This window comes from Branchiostoma lanceolatum, chromosome 18 (assembly GCF_035083965.1).
Source record: "Branchiostoma lanceolatum isolate klBraLanc5 chromosome 18, klBraLanc5.hap2, whole genome shotgun sequence".
NCBI lineage: Eukaryota > Metazoa > Chordata > Leptocardii > Amphioxiformes > Branchiostomatidae > Branchiostoma > Branchiostoma lanceolatum.
Window position 1 is genome coordinate 8,857,890 of NC_089739.1, and position 17,709 is coordinate 8,875,598.

The window sequence follows — 17,709 nt, forward strand, 5'->3', positions numbered from 1 at the left end:
CTCTAGATGCTACCTAAAAAGATGGATTTCTTTTGCGTCATGTATGGAAGACTGGGCCGTGACTTAAAAGCTTGAAGTATGACCCTGTGTAACCCGCCAGAACCAACTCAAATTGAGTTGAGTTCACCCCAAACCGACATGCCATTAAAGTGCATTATCATAATTTACCCAAATGGCTATGTCTGCTCTCGATTAAGTGATATATCGGAGCAAGACAACAACAGGCATGATTGTTATACGTAAAAACATTATATGTATTCTTCATTTCAAAGATGCCCAAATATATATAAATCAACCCGTATATCGGGGAGGAATCAAACAAACCTTTTCAAACGTTTCAGTTGTTGGACCACAAATGAAAAGTCTACAGAGCTACTGTGGGCTTCAGCAAGATAATTTCGAGTTATGTCGTTCCATAGAACGACAGCCTCCCAGTTGTGGGAGAAGATGCCAACCCATGTGGGCTGGCATGTGCGAGCCTTGGACGGCTGAGCTGAGCTGTCCTATGGCTTAGGAGATCACTAGTTCTCTGTCTGGGAACTTAGTGTCTCAAAAAACTAGGGCCCTTCGTGGTGTCCCTTAAGGCCGGTCTGGCCACGTCAGACTGTGTCGCAAGACGTCACGTAAAACGATGTCGCATTATGTTAGAGTTACACTGAAAAAACACAAACAATGTAAAATTTCGTCGTTATAAGTTTATTTTCCCACAATTTCCCAGACTCTTCTTGCCCTCCCCTTAATACAAGGTTTAATATTGAATGCAAATTCTATCATCGCTATTGGCGACCTTTTGTAACCCCAACCCCACCTACACCCCCGCAAATCTTTACACTACCTTAAGAGCAAGCATCTTTCGTTCGTGGTCTGGACACCAAAAATGCCATTTGGGTAAATTATGTTCATGAACACCTGTAAGACAGGTGAGTGTAATTAATCTGAATGTAATAATTGACTTATTGAGAAACTATGAAGACTGGTCAGGACATCTATCAATCAATTTGATCGAAGGCAAACTCCGGAGGCCCAGTAGCTGACGTGAGGATACAAAATGACATTTAAGCAAAAGCAAAGACACAGTTCAAAGAAAGGCATTCTTTATTCAAAGACATAAACGAGAAAAGAAGGTCATACAAACACATCTACTGAATCTCTTTGTGTCATAAATGCTACTGCCAGAAATCTGACAAAGGAACAACGTCCAAAGTGTACATTGAAACGAACTCTCTCGTGCTTATATGCATTCACACTATCACTTAAGATATAAAAACAAACCTTATTTCAGTTAACATCAAATATTTTGTTATCAGTAACGCTTCTACACCTCAACATCCAAAAGTTTACTGAATACACACAAGTTGATTACAGATGCATGCAAAGCATGGCCACCTTGCGAGGTTTCTAACAATAACAGCAGAACGGATAACTTAACTTACAATAAGATACAAAATATATCTATTTATTCATTTAACACATCATTCTCTCACTGAATTATTGTAATCCTTTAGATATATATGGAGATATGCACATGATTTACATCTAAAAGTTTTCCGTTATGACACTAGTACAGACTGATTTGTCACTGCAGCTGTACACTATGATTCATGCCAATACACTTTTCTCACGCGGCGGACATGATAGAATGAAGACGAGGCCAATGAGGCAAAGAAGCAAAAATAATGTACAGATTTAGTTTTCCTCCTAAATCACATTAAGTTTTGAAATATGATATCCAAGTATCAATATTACAACTAATGTAATGTACAAAAAAGATGCAGCAATTTAGAGCTTCGTTGACCGATCCCATAGTCTCCGCCCTCCTCTGTCAGAACGTAGAAATGCAAAATAAAAACATAGAAATGCAAATATTTGACGGTCATGCAGCCACTTCCTCATTGGTCGATTCTCTAATTATCAGGTAATCATTGGCTAAACTGGTAATTGCGATTGACAGTTAGGATCGGTCTAATGTTTGCCACAAGGGCCTCGTTTTCATTCTATCATGGCCGCCGCGTGAGAAAGGGCACTACCTCCACAGGATGTATATTTGTGGTCCAGACACAAAATAGACCATTAGGGTAAATTATGTTGATGAGCTTCTGTAACACAGGTTATCATCATTATATCTATTATTATTCTGGTAAATTAAGAAGATTTTACAGTACTTCTTTACAGAATTTTCGTCCAAAGTACATGTACTCATATTCAAGTTTCCCGAAAAATAGTGGACAGATATATTTATACCGTATGAAGCTCATGGAAATTCATTTTACAGTTGTAAGATCATAGAAATACGGTATTTCCATGTTTTTACATCTGTAAAATGGACTCCGATGAGCTGCTGCACTGGACCCCGCAGCAGGAGGAAGATGTCGGCTCTGTGATTCTTCGAACATCTGCACCGGTCCCCGCCGCAGAAGGAAGATGTCGGCTCAGGTCGTGGGTTCACCCAGACAAGCTCGGCGACCAGCACTGCAGAAACTGGGGAAAGGAATTATAACTCACCTTACCATAGTTTTAAACATCATTTACTACTGACATTAGACAATAATTAAACATCCGTGACACCTTCGCGGCCAGATGATGATGATAGAACAACAACAACAGTAGAAGAACAACAAACTCCTCTCCCCTGCCTCAAGATATATTTACGAAACGAGCCAGTAATTGTTCTGGCATTGAAAAGGCGCCACACATCCTTGAAACGCAGAGGCGGACAACCACAAATCGTTCTAAACATACAAAATAAGACACCTGTGGACTCACCTGGGCTTAACGTCAACAAACCTGAACTTTCTGACCTTTAACCTTAAGTTCACTGTGGTACCTGAACACACATAACGTCGCGGTATATTTGACGTACAGTCAAACACGTTTGCAGATGACTCTCATTTATCGTTGAAGAGATTCATCAGTCACGTATAATCACAGAAGAATATTCGTCATTGTTTTGTCATTGTTTGACGAATATTCTTCTAACTCCGACTAACTCCAACTCTCATTTAGTATGAAAGCTCACAAGCTAACTCTAAAACGCTTCTCTTGGACTTTTTTCTAAAGTTCTGTCTCCTGTGTACTAACCTACATTCTCCTACGATCTTGAACACAGCTACATCTACCCATATTCGTAAACTCAACGGGCCACACCTGAACGTAACACGGTGTTAATAAAGCGCCGCCCAGTGACAGGTGCAGGTACTGCAGGTACTGCAGCCGCTGACCTGCATCCACTCGGTCCACTCCCCGGGCTACAACTCCCCGGAGCGTTAATTTCAATCGGGCGGGCTAACTGTCTCGGGCCGCCGAAGGGACTCGCTAGCGGCCCGGTCCTAGTCTGGTTCCCAAGGTAGGGACCCCTATTTCAGCACCAAGGACGACGCCCGCGCACGGAGTTTCACTTTGCCCCGCGCAGCGCAGATCAAAGCCTCTACATCAAGCCCACCACGCCCTATTTGTTAGTCTCTACCAGGCTCTGCTCCGCCCTGTGGAGCCTGGTAGAGGCTACTATTTTATATACAAAGAAGGAGTTGTCGATTACAAGAACGTCCATCCCGTTTTAGACCGACAGTCGGTTATATTGTGCTGTCGAGTACTTATGAGGGTAATTAGGCATAAGATTCATTGAACGTTTAACCTTTGACTGATCCGAGTGTCCTGGCTCAACATCATCATCATCTCAATGTCCTGATTACCCAAATAAAGGTCATACAGTACAATATAACCGACTGTCGATCTACAACGCCATAGACTTTCCTGTAATTAATAACTTGTGCCTTTTGGCACCTACAAGAGGGCTTCTTGTGGTGTTATGGACTTTTATGGTTATTAGCGTCACGCTGGGGGCACTTTATAGCGTAAATCAATCAGTTTGCAATGGACCCTTGTTGCAGTACTTCTGCTAGCCGAAGGGTGTCTCTTTCTTTGAACCGTGCAGACTGCGCGTTGTTCGCGCTACTTTTTGCATCGTACCGACGGCTGGAAACAGGTGTCATAACAGGGTTTAGCGGTAAGAAAGTAGTTTTGTGACTGCTTCAAAGCATTTTTGTGCCGCAGCGACCATTAGGGAGCGGATACATGCTGGAAACTGACAGAAACTAGGCTAGAAGAGTCCGCTGTCAATCCACAGAAACCGTCGGTCGGATATTGCAGTATTTCATCTAACCGTTAGTCGTCTCTTTTGAACCGTGTCAACTACAAGCTAGCTGTATAATTCATTAGTCTAGGTTTATATTTGCAGCAAAATGATGGATAACGACACTGTAATGTTACATAACAGAAACTGACAGCTGAGTCTGATGAAGCTTTAATTTGCCTTTTCTGGAGCAAAGGTACAAACTCAGTTGGGTTAAGGCGGCCCAGGAAGTATTCTTCTGTACATATATGATTATACTCTGTAACTATCGATAGCCTTGTCGCATCAAGATGAAACTTCACACAGTTTTAGAACTACTTAAAACACATTGAATAAAGGTGACTTAAGTTTTTCTTCTGCTGGATTTTGGGTTAGAAATACACATTTTGGTTAAAAAAACGTGTATTTTATGGATTTATGCGCGCAGGCGGTAACACCACCTTTCATCATAATATTTTGCAAGGAAAGAGCTAACCCCATTCAAATTATTTTTGTCCGAGGCTATTTTGTTTAAAATGACGATTACATTGTTTTTTTGGGTCAGAAACATCAGAAACAGCTATTTTGGAGTCATTTTTTATTGAAAATTCGCCCCAGTTAAAAATAGGTAAAATCTACGCAAAATAGCCTCGGACAATTTTGATAAGAAAGGGATAATAAGTTACATTTGTTTACTCAAAAGCTGAATTCTGTTGTTTTGAGCTGCGCGTAATTGCGTAAAAGTCATAACCCAAATCACACACAAGCAGCTCGTTGTCTCCAGCGAAATCCAACACCTGTGACGTAACGGCCGTTCCATTCGAACACCATATCGAACATATAGAACCTCCCGTTCTATTTGGAATACCTCCGTCAGAACAGCGCTAGTAGGACTCGGCGCGGCTCATGCAACATTTGTGGAGGAGACAACTTCCAAATCATTTGATTGGAACATTTAAAATGTAATACAATCCAAATCCTGGCCTATAAAACAATTTTGTACTTATACGTACGCCTGAGATGATATATATGGTTGTGTTGTGTAATAGACTTTGCGCTCCCCGAAATGCTCCGTAGTGGAACATTTCGAACCGTGTTCGAGTTCGGCCGCGCCGCTGGCCAGGCACGCGGCCGAACGCGAACACGAATTTTTGAGCCTGGGCTGCCTTAACCCAACAGAGAAGGGGAAAATTATGGCAATATGCTGATGTGCCATAATGTTATGCTGCAAGTTTTGACAGCACCGAAAAGTAATCCACACGCCTTGCAGCATTTTGAATGAGAAGTTGAATCTGTTGATACAAAAATTGGAATCAAATACATAATACATGTACTAGTGATTCATACTTTTGCTTTGTTTGTTTTGACAGGAGGTTCAGGAAGAAATGCGCTGTGCTATTAAAGAAATCACACAACATACACAGCAAAGTTTTCAATGCATTTTAATCTTGCAACAGGAACGCAATACATACTGATCACAACAATATACAGAAGAACAGGGTTTAACTTAATGTCTAACATGTGATCACATATGTGGATATGGCCTCTTTCTATATTTGTTACATTTCTGGCACATATTGGGGATATGATCACTTGATATGCAATACACAACTAGCCATTTCTTATGTCAGTTAGTTGGTAAAATAATGCACTTTTTGTCCACTAATTGCTGATAACTCACAAATAGGTAGGATAAGTGCTACGAAATTGCAATCATGGTATGGAGGTATACATTCAAAGTCATACACACTGCTTACCTGTAGCAAGAGCATATTGGGCACTCTGTAATGTTAGACACCACAAAAACTATATCTTCCCCCTTAGACATAAGATTTTTCAACCACATTGTCGGTATTATTTTCATAAATAAACAATAAGACTTTTCATCTGACAATATCTTTGTACATAACATTTTCTCACAGTTTCAGAACAACGCAATGATTTAATAATGCTGCACAGCAAGGAAAAAAGGGACAGAAAAGAACAAAGCCTTATAGGTGAACTCTTGTTTTCAACAAATATATCTAGAGCTGTTAAGAAACATATACATGACATCAAGAACACTTGTATATCTACACAGGAGACTATTTGTGAAGCAAAATTGTGAAGGTCATGTTCTATGGAGGGTAGCCATCTTGTATTGTTTGGAAAGTAATGTACAATGTATTATGGGTAGAATGAAGAATACTTACAGACTAGTTCTTGATATCTACTGAATTAATATTGTGTTGGTATGTATGTTAAATGCTAAATGACAGATGAATCTTAAATCATCTCAGAAGTTTTCTATTACCTAGTGATGTTACAGTTTTTTCTGTCAGAATATTTTCTAATTGCACAAGCCTGCTCATATTACACAAAATACAACATCAACTGATATCCTGCATACTAATTATCAGCCATGTTTCTTCTAACATCACAGATCAGATGGTGAGTTCTACGAATTAGCTGCTATGTTCAGTCTTGTATCACACCAACACATACACATACAGAGGTCTATTCCAACAATTTCCAAGGCAGAAAACATTTTGAGCACATGGCAAACACATCTGTTATGTAAAACAAAAGAAGTCAGATTACAAATTGACCCCATGAGACTGTTTCATATCTTTATGAAACACCTCATGTTTAAGAATAGACCTCTAGCTTCTTGTAGGCACATTACTTGCAATGAGCACAGAGCAAGACAATTCAAACTGAGCATTACGATAATTAGCAAATATATACAGATAGTGCCAGACTAGAGTGTCTCACGATAACAGCAACATGTATAATGACGAGCTGTTGTGCAATACTTCCTCATAATTCAGCTACACACATGGCATGACAGTGCTGCAATGTTTAAGACTCATGGTAGTGCTGTCATGCTTAGGATCATGAAGAGTGATATACTTGTGATACACAGAGGATGGTACATTTATTCTATCTTCTTTTAAGTTATCTCTTTCACAACAGCTACTAACCTTTGCATGTATGAAAAGTCATAATTAAGGATTTGTATACATTAATCATCATGTACATTCTTGTGACCTATCCCTGACTCACGGAAAAACTTGAGACATTCGTAAGTGTGACCACCATGCAAACAAAAGAAAAATCATAGTACAGCTCCAGTGTAAGATATATTCTTGGATCAAAGAGCATTAATTGAGAGAAGGATAACAATGAATGAATGAATGAATGAATGAATGAATGAATGAATGAATGAATTTGATAATGTAAAACATGGCAAAAAGGGACCTGTCTATAAACATCATTCAGTGACTACACAAAGATCTCCAAAGCAGCGGACATGTATATAATGGGATCATGTTGGCTACTATGTTGAACTGAACAAACAGTGAAATAGTACTCAGAATAGCATGAAAGGCTTGAAGGAAAAAGAAAATGGCATATCAAGAAATCATGACTGCTAAGCAGTCAGTATGGGCACTTCTGTTTCTTAGAAACACACTTAAAGTCATTCTCTATGAAGCCCAAATTATTGTACAACTCTCTTTAAGTCAGCTAAATGGATTTAAGCATACATGAATAATGGTATGGGTTTCCACAGTTGTGCCATTTTCAAACACTTCAAGAGGACCTAGCTATTGTGTGGCCATGGCAACCTGGTTACCATGGTGATGCATATGTTGTTGCCATGGCAACCTGGTTACCTTGGTGAAGCATGAGACATTGCCATGACATCCTGGTTGCTATGGCGATGTCTGACATGCTGCCATCACAACCTGGTAGCGATGGTAACAACTGACACATTGTCATGACACCCTCACACCATGGCCACCTGGTTCCCATGGCTATATCATGCGTTGCCATGGTAATGATTGACATGTTGCCATGATGACTTAGATGCTGGCGTGCCCCTCGTCATTGGTGTCTGTGTTGTCGGAGTTTTGCCCATCCAGCGTGGTTTGCGGCCGCCATATGCGAACGTTACGGTCACTGCGGCGAAATAAGGAAGAAAGGAATGCAACAGAAATGAAATGGTGGAGCAGCAACCACCATACTTGTACATCCATGATACCAAGACACGGAAATAAAAAGAAGTTCTTTGTCAAGAAGTGACAGAAAAAAAGATTATTGAGGAAGATTAGTATGTATTAGACAGTCAAGCATGGGGAAGGTACAAATGAAAGTTAGACCCTTGCAAACAATCCTATTTCGTGCAAACTAAATGTGGGTTTTGAACTATAGGAATATTGTTTTACAGAAAATCAAGATACAAAATTCCAAAAATGAAACCCAAGAATTTTCATCTTCTGACTAGTAAGTTGGCTGTTGAATGAAACTGAGATCTTATAGTCCTGTAGGCTTGCTCAGTCCGTACACTGTGTCTATATAATCTGTATCTGTATCTATACAGCCGGTATAACCCCCCTTCGGCGTAACACACCGGCTACACTGTTCACTTCTACCAAATCGTGCTGAGTCGCGGACACATGCGCCAAACCTTCAGGTTTCCCCACAGACAGCTGGCAGCATGGGGAGGGCAGAGGTTAGAGGTCAGAGGTTAGTAGGGAAAGTGATGGAGGGTGTAGTACATTGTAGCTAGAATGTTAGTAGAATCAAGAAGACTTGCTACGACTATTGTTGCTTCTCACAAGGCCACAGTCAACAAGTTGATTTCTTGCTTACTTGACTTGCCACTTTTTGCCATGCTTTGATGCATTTTTTTACGAGAGCTTCAAAATTCTGGAATTTGGTACTGGTTCAAGTAAGATTGTAAGAGGAAACATGGAAGACAATTTTGAGATATATAAAGGGGGACAGAGATGTTATTGGAGAGTTAAAAGAAGTTGAAAGGGAGGAGAGAAGAGTAAATATTTGCATGCATTGGTGCACAATTTTTAGTACTACCAGACATTGGAAAAAGACATAAAACAAACACTACACCAGAATTTACTGAAACAAAACAGTGATCATTCTCCCTTAGCAGGCTCCATCAATCAGGCTTTTTGTGGGTGCATAGTATGCTTTTTTTAATGGCATATCAGTTCTATTGTGGCATATTGGTTTCTTGTGACTGAACAGAGAAAAATATTTCAAGCCTGAAAAAAGCCTGACTCGTAGAGCCTACTAAGGGGGCTACTTCAAAGGGGCACTCTTCCTATAAGTAAGTAAGTACAATGTACATTGTATGATCTTAGTCTTTGCAAACACAATTTTCCCATTTATGCAATCCAAAAAATAAAACAAAATAAAACTGCTCTCCTTACCTTGAAGCTGTAAATATATGTGATGAGTTGGAACAGATTGCGTTGATGGGGCTGTCGTGACCCTTGACCTCCCCCACGAGCGAGCAGTCCTCCATCTGCCACACCTTCAGCTGCCCCGCCCGGCAACCGCTTAGCAACATCTGTCGTCCCGGAACAAAGTCCAGCGCACACACCCAGTCCTTGTGGGCATTGCTGATCGACTGTGGACAGAGAAGAGATTTGTGTTTATAATTCAAATAAAAGATGTTATATCATGAAAGCTCATCTGTGTTGTTAGTATTCATAGTGCAATGCTAAACTTTCTTCCAACACTAAGATATACATGTACCAGATCAAATTTTCAATGACTTCTTCTTCAGGATCAATAATGACCAATCAATTCCGAACGTTAACTCGCTAGAGTTACAGACATGTGTCCTTATTGAGACTTGCCTTTGCGGATACGGGACATCAGCAATTGGTCATTATTATTCCTGAAGAAGGCGGCAGTAGTCACTGAAAATCTGATCCGTGTACTGTATACTTTAGTGTTGGAAGAAAGTTTAGCATTGTACTATTATTTAATAAAATATTTTATATGCTACATGTATTTCGATAAGTCCTCTGATCCTTTCATTTCTCTGATCGAATGTGGGAAAGAAAAGGTTTTGGAGATGCCCACGGCTGATTCCAGAGAGAAGCAGAAACAAGTTAGTAGATGCTTGTGGTTGATATGCAGATTAAAGCTTATCTAGCCGAGTGTTAGGAGACGATTGAAAGTGGAAAAGAAACAGTTTTAGGGAGGACTTCACCAGACTATGGAGAGAAGTAGAAATAAGTTAATAATGATATGCAGCAGTTTTAACTGTGAACTTAGGGGAAGTGAAAAACACAACACATCAGGGAGTAAGTAGGAAATAGTATACCTATGTCAAGTTAGAGCTAAATGTTATAAAAAGGGCGGGACACCAACTTTGGTTGAGGGGGGAGGGTTGGGGGAAAAGCAACCTTAGCTGTACAATAAGTAGAGGAAAATAGCCTCAGGAAGCTGTTACCGATTCAAGAGACAACTAAAAGTCAAGTTGAGCTTACTATTGAATTCAACCATACTATTAGATACATGTACATGTAAATCTTAGTTTCATAGGAGGAGGGGGAGATTGAAAAAAGCATGCTATGACTCAGTAGAAGGAAATAGACCCTTAATGATACACCGATTCCAGAAAAATCTGACACTATCGAGTTGAAGCTAACTAGTATTGAATTAAAACATGCCTTTGGTACTTTCTAACAAAGTAATGAAGAAGGGGGTATTAGGGAATTAAAAAAGCATGCTACCGGGTATGACAGACAAGGAAAAAGCCCCTGAATGATACACCGATTTGGGAAAAATCTAAATCGTGTTGAAGCAATGTCCTACATCGGCCAGCGTCCCACGGGGTTTCTCCGGGCTGGCGGTGCGGCCTGCGACCTGCGTTGGCAGTTTGGTCAGGTCACCTGACCAGTCCTTAACGCACACACTGCCCCACTGCGACAACACACACAACATTAGGCAGGCCTGTTCACTTTTTTTTCCTTGCTTAAAAATTATTTCGGAAAAAAGGAAAAAAACATTGCTGAAGATATTATAATTCCTTAAACTTTCTTTAACTATTAGGTTCAAGTCTTTGGCTCCGCAGCTGTTTTACGTTTGCAATGGTGTTTATTTTCAAATTGCCAAAAACTAGGCTTTCCGGAAAAAAAAGCGCCATTAGAAAAATTATAAATATCTGTTTTTCAACTTGTTTCCAGGCAAAATGGGCACAAAAAATCTTCAAATGTCTTTTTCAACATCTTGCATTATTGTCTTATTAATTTCATATTTCTGATTTAAAAGGAGATGAAAAACTGTAAGTTGAGACAGTGAAAAGCAAGACATTACAGCGTGAATGTTAATATCTACTAGATGTGCTGGACAGCTGGATGTAATACGTTTATCCTGAAGTACACGTATGTGCAGTTATTGCTGAAATGTTACAAGAATCAACTTGAAGAAGTCCTCTCTCTCTTCCACACTTAAATATACAGTAATTATAACTGTACCCTTTTCATTCTTTTTGTCGTTATTATAAGATTTTCTGCAAGGCTATAACAGAGTATAAACTCTATAACACAATCTCAAGAAAATATTTTCTTTTGGAAGACAGCTAAATTTTTTGCAATGTTCACAGTTTGAAGTGCACATGCATAATTTGAAGCATCGTGGGTAATTGTATGTCAAAGCTGAAGGCCCCTGGCTATTCTATTTATATCCCACTGCATATTACATGACAATCATAATATAACGTCTTGTTTTGTTACCTGTCTGAGCTGCTGGTTGGCGAGGTCCCACTTCTTGATGCACGTGTCCCGCGAGCCGCTGAACAGGAAGTCTCCCCTGATGGCGAGGGACTGGATCCCGTCGTAGTGCGGCGGCTCCAAGTTGTACTTGGCGCTGACGCTTCCCGTGAGGTTCTCAGGAACCTCAAACACCTGCAAACGAGAAGGAGACAGTTAATAAAATACTACCCTTAACACAAAAAGTTTGGAACCTTTATTTCATAAATCAGATCTTATAATAAGTTTCCTGACTACTATTTTTGTATTGAGTTTGGTTTATTACAGCCTATCACCTCTGTGTATTTCTTGACTTAGAATCTTTCTGAACAAGCAGATTGGAATTTTTTTAAAGACATGAGTCAGAAGAAACAAATTTTGATGACACGGCTATGGAATATGCTGTTCATTTTTTATTACATAAAAACTTACCTCAAGTAAAATAAAAGACACCCACATACAAACTGTACAAAGACACGGTAAGCAATTGAAATTAATCAAAACGAAAAATAAAAGACAGCCAAAAAGCAGAGTATTAAGTAAGCTTTTCATCTTTTCAGCTTCCAATTTCTTTGACACCCCTTTCTTGAGTGAAACAGTCCAATACCATGAAGGTTTGTTAGAAATGAGGACTGTACCACTCTTGAAGAGGGATGTTCCAGAAACGAGAGCTGTGCTGTTTAAACATGCCAAAGCTTTATTCACCCAAAGATGTCTCGTAGCATAGAAAGAAAACTTACTTCCATAAAGCTTCGAGGGAACTCAATTGGATGGAATTGCTGCGAGACAGCAGAACAGTAGTAGTAGGGAGAGTAAGACAAATAAAAACAAGCAAAGAGTAAGACAGATCATTCAGCAATTAAACGAATATGCAACAACTGCATGTCTGTAATTCAGGAGAACTATCATCTGTACAAACAACAAATTCTTTCCAAACACAATCTTTTACCGTCTTTGGTCAACTCTTTTGAAGAGGAATTGACACAGTTTTCTTCTGTTAAACTCAAAGAGTATAGTATGCCTTGAACAGAGTGACATGTTTTTTCGATATCTGATAGTGCAAGTAAGGTTTGCTACGGTTCACTTTGATAACAAAGCACAGTGGGTAACCCTTGCTTTTTTTACGTGCAGTGGTTTGCAAAGGTTTTCTTTCCTTTGAATATTTTAATTCAACTCAAACCCACATCACACAGAAACGCACAAGGCGAGTAGTTACAGTCTCCTGGCTCCCTGAGATGGAACCCAGGCCTGCCAGTGCACAAACCCAACGTACTTACCACTAGACTAATTCCGGACCAATTAGACCGGTCAGTTAGTGCCGCTTGAACCACACTGACGGTCACTGTTACAATACTAATTTCATATCCTATTATTTTCCTTTTGATTAAAGTGTTTCACAATGTGTCACCTTGATGTTATGATTCTTTGGCCCTGAGACAACTTTCTAAAATAAGGTAACCGTTACATGTTGAATTGTCTCTCCTGCTATCATCCTTTTAACTTTCCTCATAATATCTTATTTCAACTCAAACCTACATCAGACCAATTTCATATTGAATTTCTAAGTCAACACTTTATTTTTTTTATTCTTCAAGACGTCACCTTGATGTAATGATCCTTTGACCCTGAGACGACGATGGGCGTGTCGTGTTCCTGATCCTCCGTAGCCATGACCATCACGGCTGCGGAGTGGCCTCCCGTCAGCTTCCCCACCGTCTGGAACTAGGATTGGAATTGTACCTTAATTACACAACTTGTTCACCTGAGTTTTGTTGGTATTTACATAAGTTGGCTCCTTAAAATCTAGTTACACCAATACAAAATCACTATTATATCGTTAATAAAACACTGAAAGGCATTTTATCACAAAGTACATTGTATGTTCACAGTTAAGTAAACCATGGACATAATGTTGTCCTTTAAGAAAATTTGGATAAGTGCGTATATGGGTACATAAAAACAAGATGTTCTATCAATACAGTATATACATGGCGTCAGGGACAATGCTTAGTTTAGCAGACTTATCACATACATGTATTCAACAGGTGTACTAGGTATGGGATCGGAGAGGTTTTGTATCTGTATCAGTTCTATATAGCCAGTATAACCGCCCATCGGTGTAACACACCAGCTTCAATCTATCAGTTTGGATCTATCAGCTATCTGTTCGTATTTACTTTGTTCAGGTCCCAGACGCGGATCGTGTTGCCCGCCGCAGCGTAGAGACGGGACCCGGAGCGGTTCAGCCGGATATCGTTGATCTGCGTTTCGCCTGCTGGCATGGAAAGGGTCCGGGTCGTCGTGCTGCTAGCCGCGCTGGTCACCACCTGGCCTGCAGAACTGTTAATAACAAAAACTTGCAGCTGTTAAAAACAAATCCATTTTAAACTGCAGCTCTGAATGTCTTTTTCAGCATTTAAGCAAATTTTCACACACACTGCACTGCTTGAAACAAAATCAGGCAAAAACATAAGATTCTACTAAAATTTTGGAATTGTGAGGGTGATGAATTCTTATCAAACTAGAAACTGATAAAAATCCTTTTAATTATTACCTAATGATTACATACTACTAGGTTGTAGTACTCACGTGAGAGTTTTCACGCATTTTGCCGAACTCGATCTTATGTCCCAGACCTTCACGAAGTACGTGGACACGCTAAACACCAGTCCCGTGTACGAACAGTAGCGAACCCCGACAACGTTGTTCGGATGTCCCGGCAGCGTCATGATCTCCTGACCTGTCACGAGGTTCCAAACTTTAACTGTTCTGTCCTTCGAGGCGCTGAACAGCAAGTCGTCCGTTGCGTCGACTGAGAGCACGGCTTTCGTGTGTCCTTCTGCGAGATGCATGCACGTGAGCGGGGACGAACGCGACGATGAACGACTGTTGTACGGATTAATGGATCCTTTATCTAATTTGTGCGGACTGTTACTCGGCGCACTCAGTCTTGCGAACACGTTCTGACCTGGCGGCCGTTGGGACGTTGGGGACCCGGGCGGTGTGATCGTCATGTCCGATCCCGTGTCTGACGTAGAGTTCGTACGAGACATGCTGATTGGAGCAGGCGGCTTTGTGTATGTTTTCCGCCGCATGCTGGGGGTCGTCGACCTTTTGTCCGACGCCGAGTTGACCTGTGTCAGAACAAATTTTTTTCACCTGAATCCATAATCTAATGTTTGTCACAAGTGGTGTCAATGGAACATTATGAGAAAAATAGTATGTACGGCCATCTATGACTTCTGTTGTACATGTATTTATGACAGTTTTGGAGCTTTCAGAAATAGTGATGAACCCAAATTCTAACTACAAAATCTTAGGCAAGTACAACCAAAAAAAATATGTCGATCAAGGTTAGACATCCAGGTAATACGATACGCCAAATAACAGTTCCTCAAGCAACTGGATATGATTATATTTTATCAAATTTAACCTTTAGGTACTCTAAAGTGGCCGTTTGGCACCCAATAGCCAGAGTTAGGCAGCAGGGAGAAGGTTAAATGTGAAGAACCTGACCTGTGTCGATGGTAAACTCGAGCCAGATTTACTTCGTCGAAGCCCTCCGGTGGATTGGGAGGAAACTGGCGGCTTTGACGGAGGCGCCGGGGGCGGTGGCATCAGCTTAGCAGCATCAACTACGTCCACATTTTCCTGACTGGAGGATTCGTCCTTTTGCTCGGCCAATGGGATAAGAGTTGTGGGGGAGGGTTTGACGATGTCACAGGAGGCAATGTCAGAGCTAGAGTCACTACTGTCTGCGAAGAGGAGGTCACTCGGGGTGGCCGTTCTTCTTCTGGCTTTCTCCTTTTTCTGTTGAGCTTCCATTGCAGCAAGCCTGGGAAAGGAAGAAATGAATTTGTATACTGTAAAACAACTTACGTATTCTATGTCTAATATGAGCATACTTTGTTTGGCCGGAGTCTGGGCATCCTTCTCCGTGTGTGCATTTTCTAACCACGAATAATCACGAATAATCTTTTACCTCATCTTTCCTATAAAGCAACATTACACAATTGAAAATCTAAAAGAATTCACTCGCAGAGCTCGAGATTTGGAGCTTGGACCTGCAGCAACCTGAAGTGTTCATGGGCAACCTAACTTTTGGCTGAGGTTGCCCACTACATGTAGGTAGCCTGGCGGAAAAAGAATTCGAACCCTGTTCATTCTTAAAACACTGCTTACCTGGATCCGATCTCTGCAAGGTCGGTTACTTTATCCTCGGCCTCGTCAACGGGAGAGGCGGATCGCGTGGATGCCGCACTGCTGCTGTTGCTAGGGACGACGGCGGCCATGGAGTTTCCAAGGACTTCTTCGAGTTCTGGATCATACTCGGCCTGCCCCTGGATGAGGTGCTGCAGCAGGTCCTGGGTCATGTTGTAGCTGTGCTCCAGGGTGTGCACCTTCGCTTCTCGCTCCTGAGGTGGATTTCATCAAGTTTGAATTAGATACTGGAGAAATGTAACTGTTTGCCGACCACACAATACTTATTATAAACAGTGATAAAAAGACACTGGCTTATAATGGGGACTGCCTTGATAACACTATGAAACACTATGAGACCTTTATCTCCACTTCACAGGAAATGGCTGAACAGTGATGGTGAAACTATTTGATCAAATTTAGACATTTAGGACAAGAAGGCTGAAGTTTGCTGGACACGGCCTTACTTAGGAGTAGACTTTGAGATGAATTGAGTGACTTGGTGCTTTGGACACAGAAAGAGGAAGCCAGGCCTCACCTTACACTCCGTCTCCTTCTGTGCAGCATACATGCCTTTAGTGATGACCATATTGAGGAAGTGTTCCAGCAGATAGCGTGCCTCCTCTATGGAGCAGGAGTTGATGACAGCCGTGATGTCCACAGGATCTCCCTCCTCCTGCAAAACACACACATCACACAGTCAGTCAACCTCAAACAATTACAGTGCAACATAGTCCAGTGGTAAGGACCAAGAGGTTCGGCGTTCAAATCACGGCTGCTTAATAAGAGTTTCCATCTGTTTTCATGACTTTGAAATGAAACATTTCTTCTCCTTAGTGAGCCCAAAAGTTGACTTTTGGACTGTGGAAACCTCTTTTTCTTAAACTGTTAGAAATTACGACATCATAGATACTAGATACTTTTAAGTCAAACAAGTAAACAAATAGACAAGAAACAAACCACAAATTCAGGACCACTTACAGACATCTGCATGATGCTGTTCTGGCTTTCCATGATGTTATCGTTCACATTATCGATGTTGTCGGTTAGCACAGTAATCTGGTCCTGCAACTCCTGCAAGACTTTCGGATCTCTACTCTCCTCCACCGCCTTGTTTCTCTTCTGTTTTATCCGTTCGATCCGTTTTCCCAGCTTCTCTCTCTCCTGCAGCCACCGTTCCATGTCTCTCTCCATGTGGTTTATGGTCTGTCGCCTTGCGATGACTTCCCCGACACGCTTTTCTAAGGATTGCCACTTCATTTTCGCCATTTTCTCAGATGACTGCCGTCGCTGGTGTTTGACACGACGCGGGGTGGACGTCGGGGCTGGAATGTGACTACCGCGTATTGCACCGGGCTTTTCGATTGCACTCGAGGAGGGTTTCGATTGGCTACTTTTCGACGAGCTAGCAGCAGTTCGTGCAGAGGGAGCAGTTCTGGGGCGTGGTTTAGGCGCAAGTTCGGGTTTCTCTTCCGCGTGCCCGTTTGTGGATGGTGGATTGGTTGTCATTTTCTTTCTGTAATCACCGACTTTGCCGGATACTGGTCGAGCCTGTTTGCGAAGGGAGTTGACTTCCTCTTGTTTCCGTTTCAGGACAAGTTCGCGTTGCTTCTTCTCGCGCTCCAGCTGCTGAATGACGTTGTCGCGGCGCCGCTGTTCCTTCTTCAGCTGGGCAAGTTCGCGGGATCTGGAAATTTGAAAAAAAAAGCACAATGAGTCAAGAAAGGGTAAAGGTAGCCTCATACCCATTTTTGAGGCCGTAGGGGCAGTGGGTTTTGGACACGGTATTGGAAGGCGGAACCCATCCTTCCCGTTCAACTGCGCTCCTAGCGGCCGACCCAACAGTTGACC

The 17,709-nt window shown here is 41.4% G+C and overlaps 1 protein-coding gene across 6 annotated transcripts in view; it reads right to left on the minus strand.

The window, feature by feature from the left end:
* Positions 1–6,656: 6,656 nt before the first annotated feature.
* Positions 6,657–17,709, minus strand: part of LOC136423843 (kinesin-like protein KIF21A) — a 48,058-nt gene continuing 37,005 nt past the window's right edge. Inside the window, exons 17-28 of one of the 6 annotated variants that reach the window (XM_066412196.1) lie at positions 16,840–17,545; positions 16,397–16,534; positions 15,841–16,073; positions 15,175–15,493; positions 14,248–14,792; positions 13,836–13,998; positions 13,261–13,380; positions 12,399–12,437; positions 11,644–11,814; positions 10,724–10,831; positions 9,325–9,524; positions 6,657–8,050 (exon numbers count right to left, since the gene is read on the minus strand). In XM_066412196.1, coding sequence (XP_066268293.1) covers positions 7,954–8,050; positions 9,325–9,524; positions 10,724–10,831; positions 11,644–11,814; positions 12,399–12,437; positions 13,261–13,380; positions 13,836–13,998; positions 14,248–14,792; positions 15,175–15,493; positions 15,841–16,073; positions 16,397–16,534; positions 16,840–17,545 — 2,839 coding nt within the window. In that variant the 3' untranslated portion in view covers positions 6,657–7,953. Of the gene's footprint in view, positions 8,051–8,479; positions 8,581–9,324; positions 9,525–10,723; positions 10,832–11,643; positions 11,815–12,398; positions 12,438–13,260; positions 13,381–13,835; positions 13,999–14,247; positions 14,793–15,174; positions 15,494–15,840; positions 16,074–16,396; positions 16,535–16,839; positions 17,546–17,709 lie in introns of those variants that run through there. The other 5 variants (XM_066412199.1, XM_066412197.1, XM_066412198.1 and 2 more) reach the window with 5 other exon arrangements.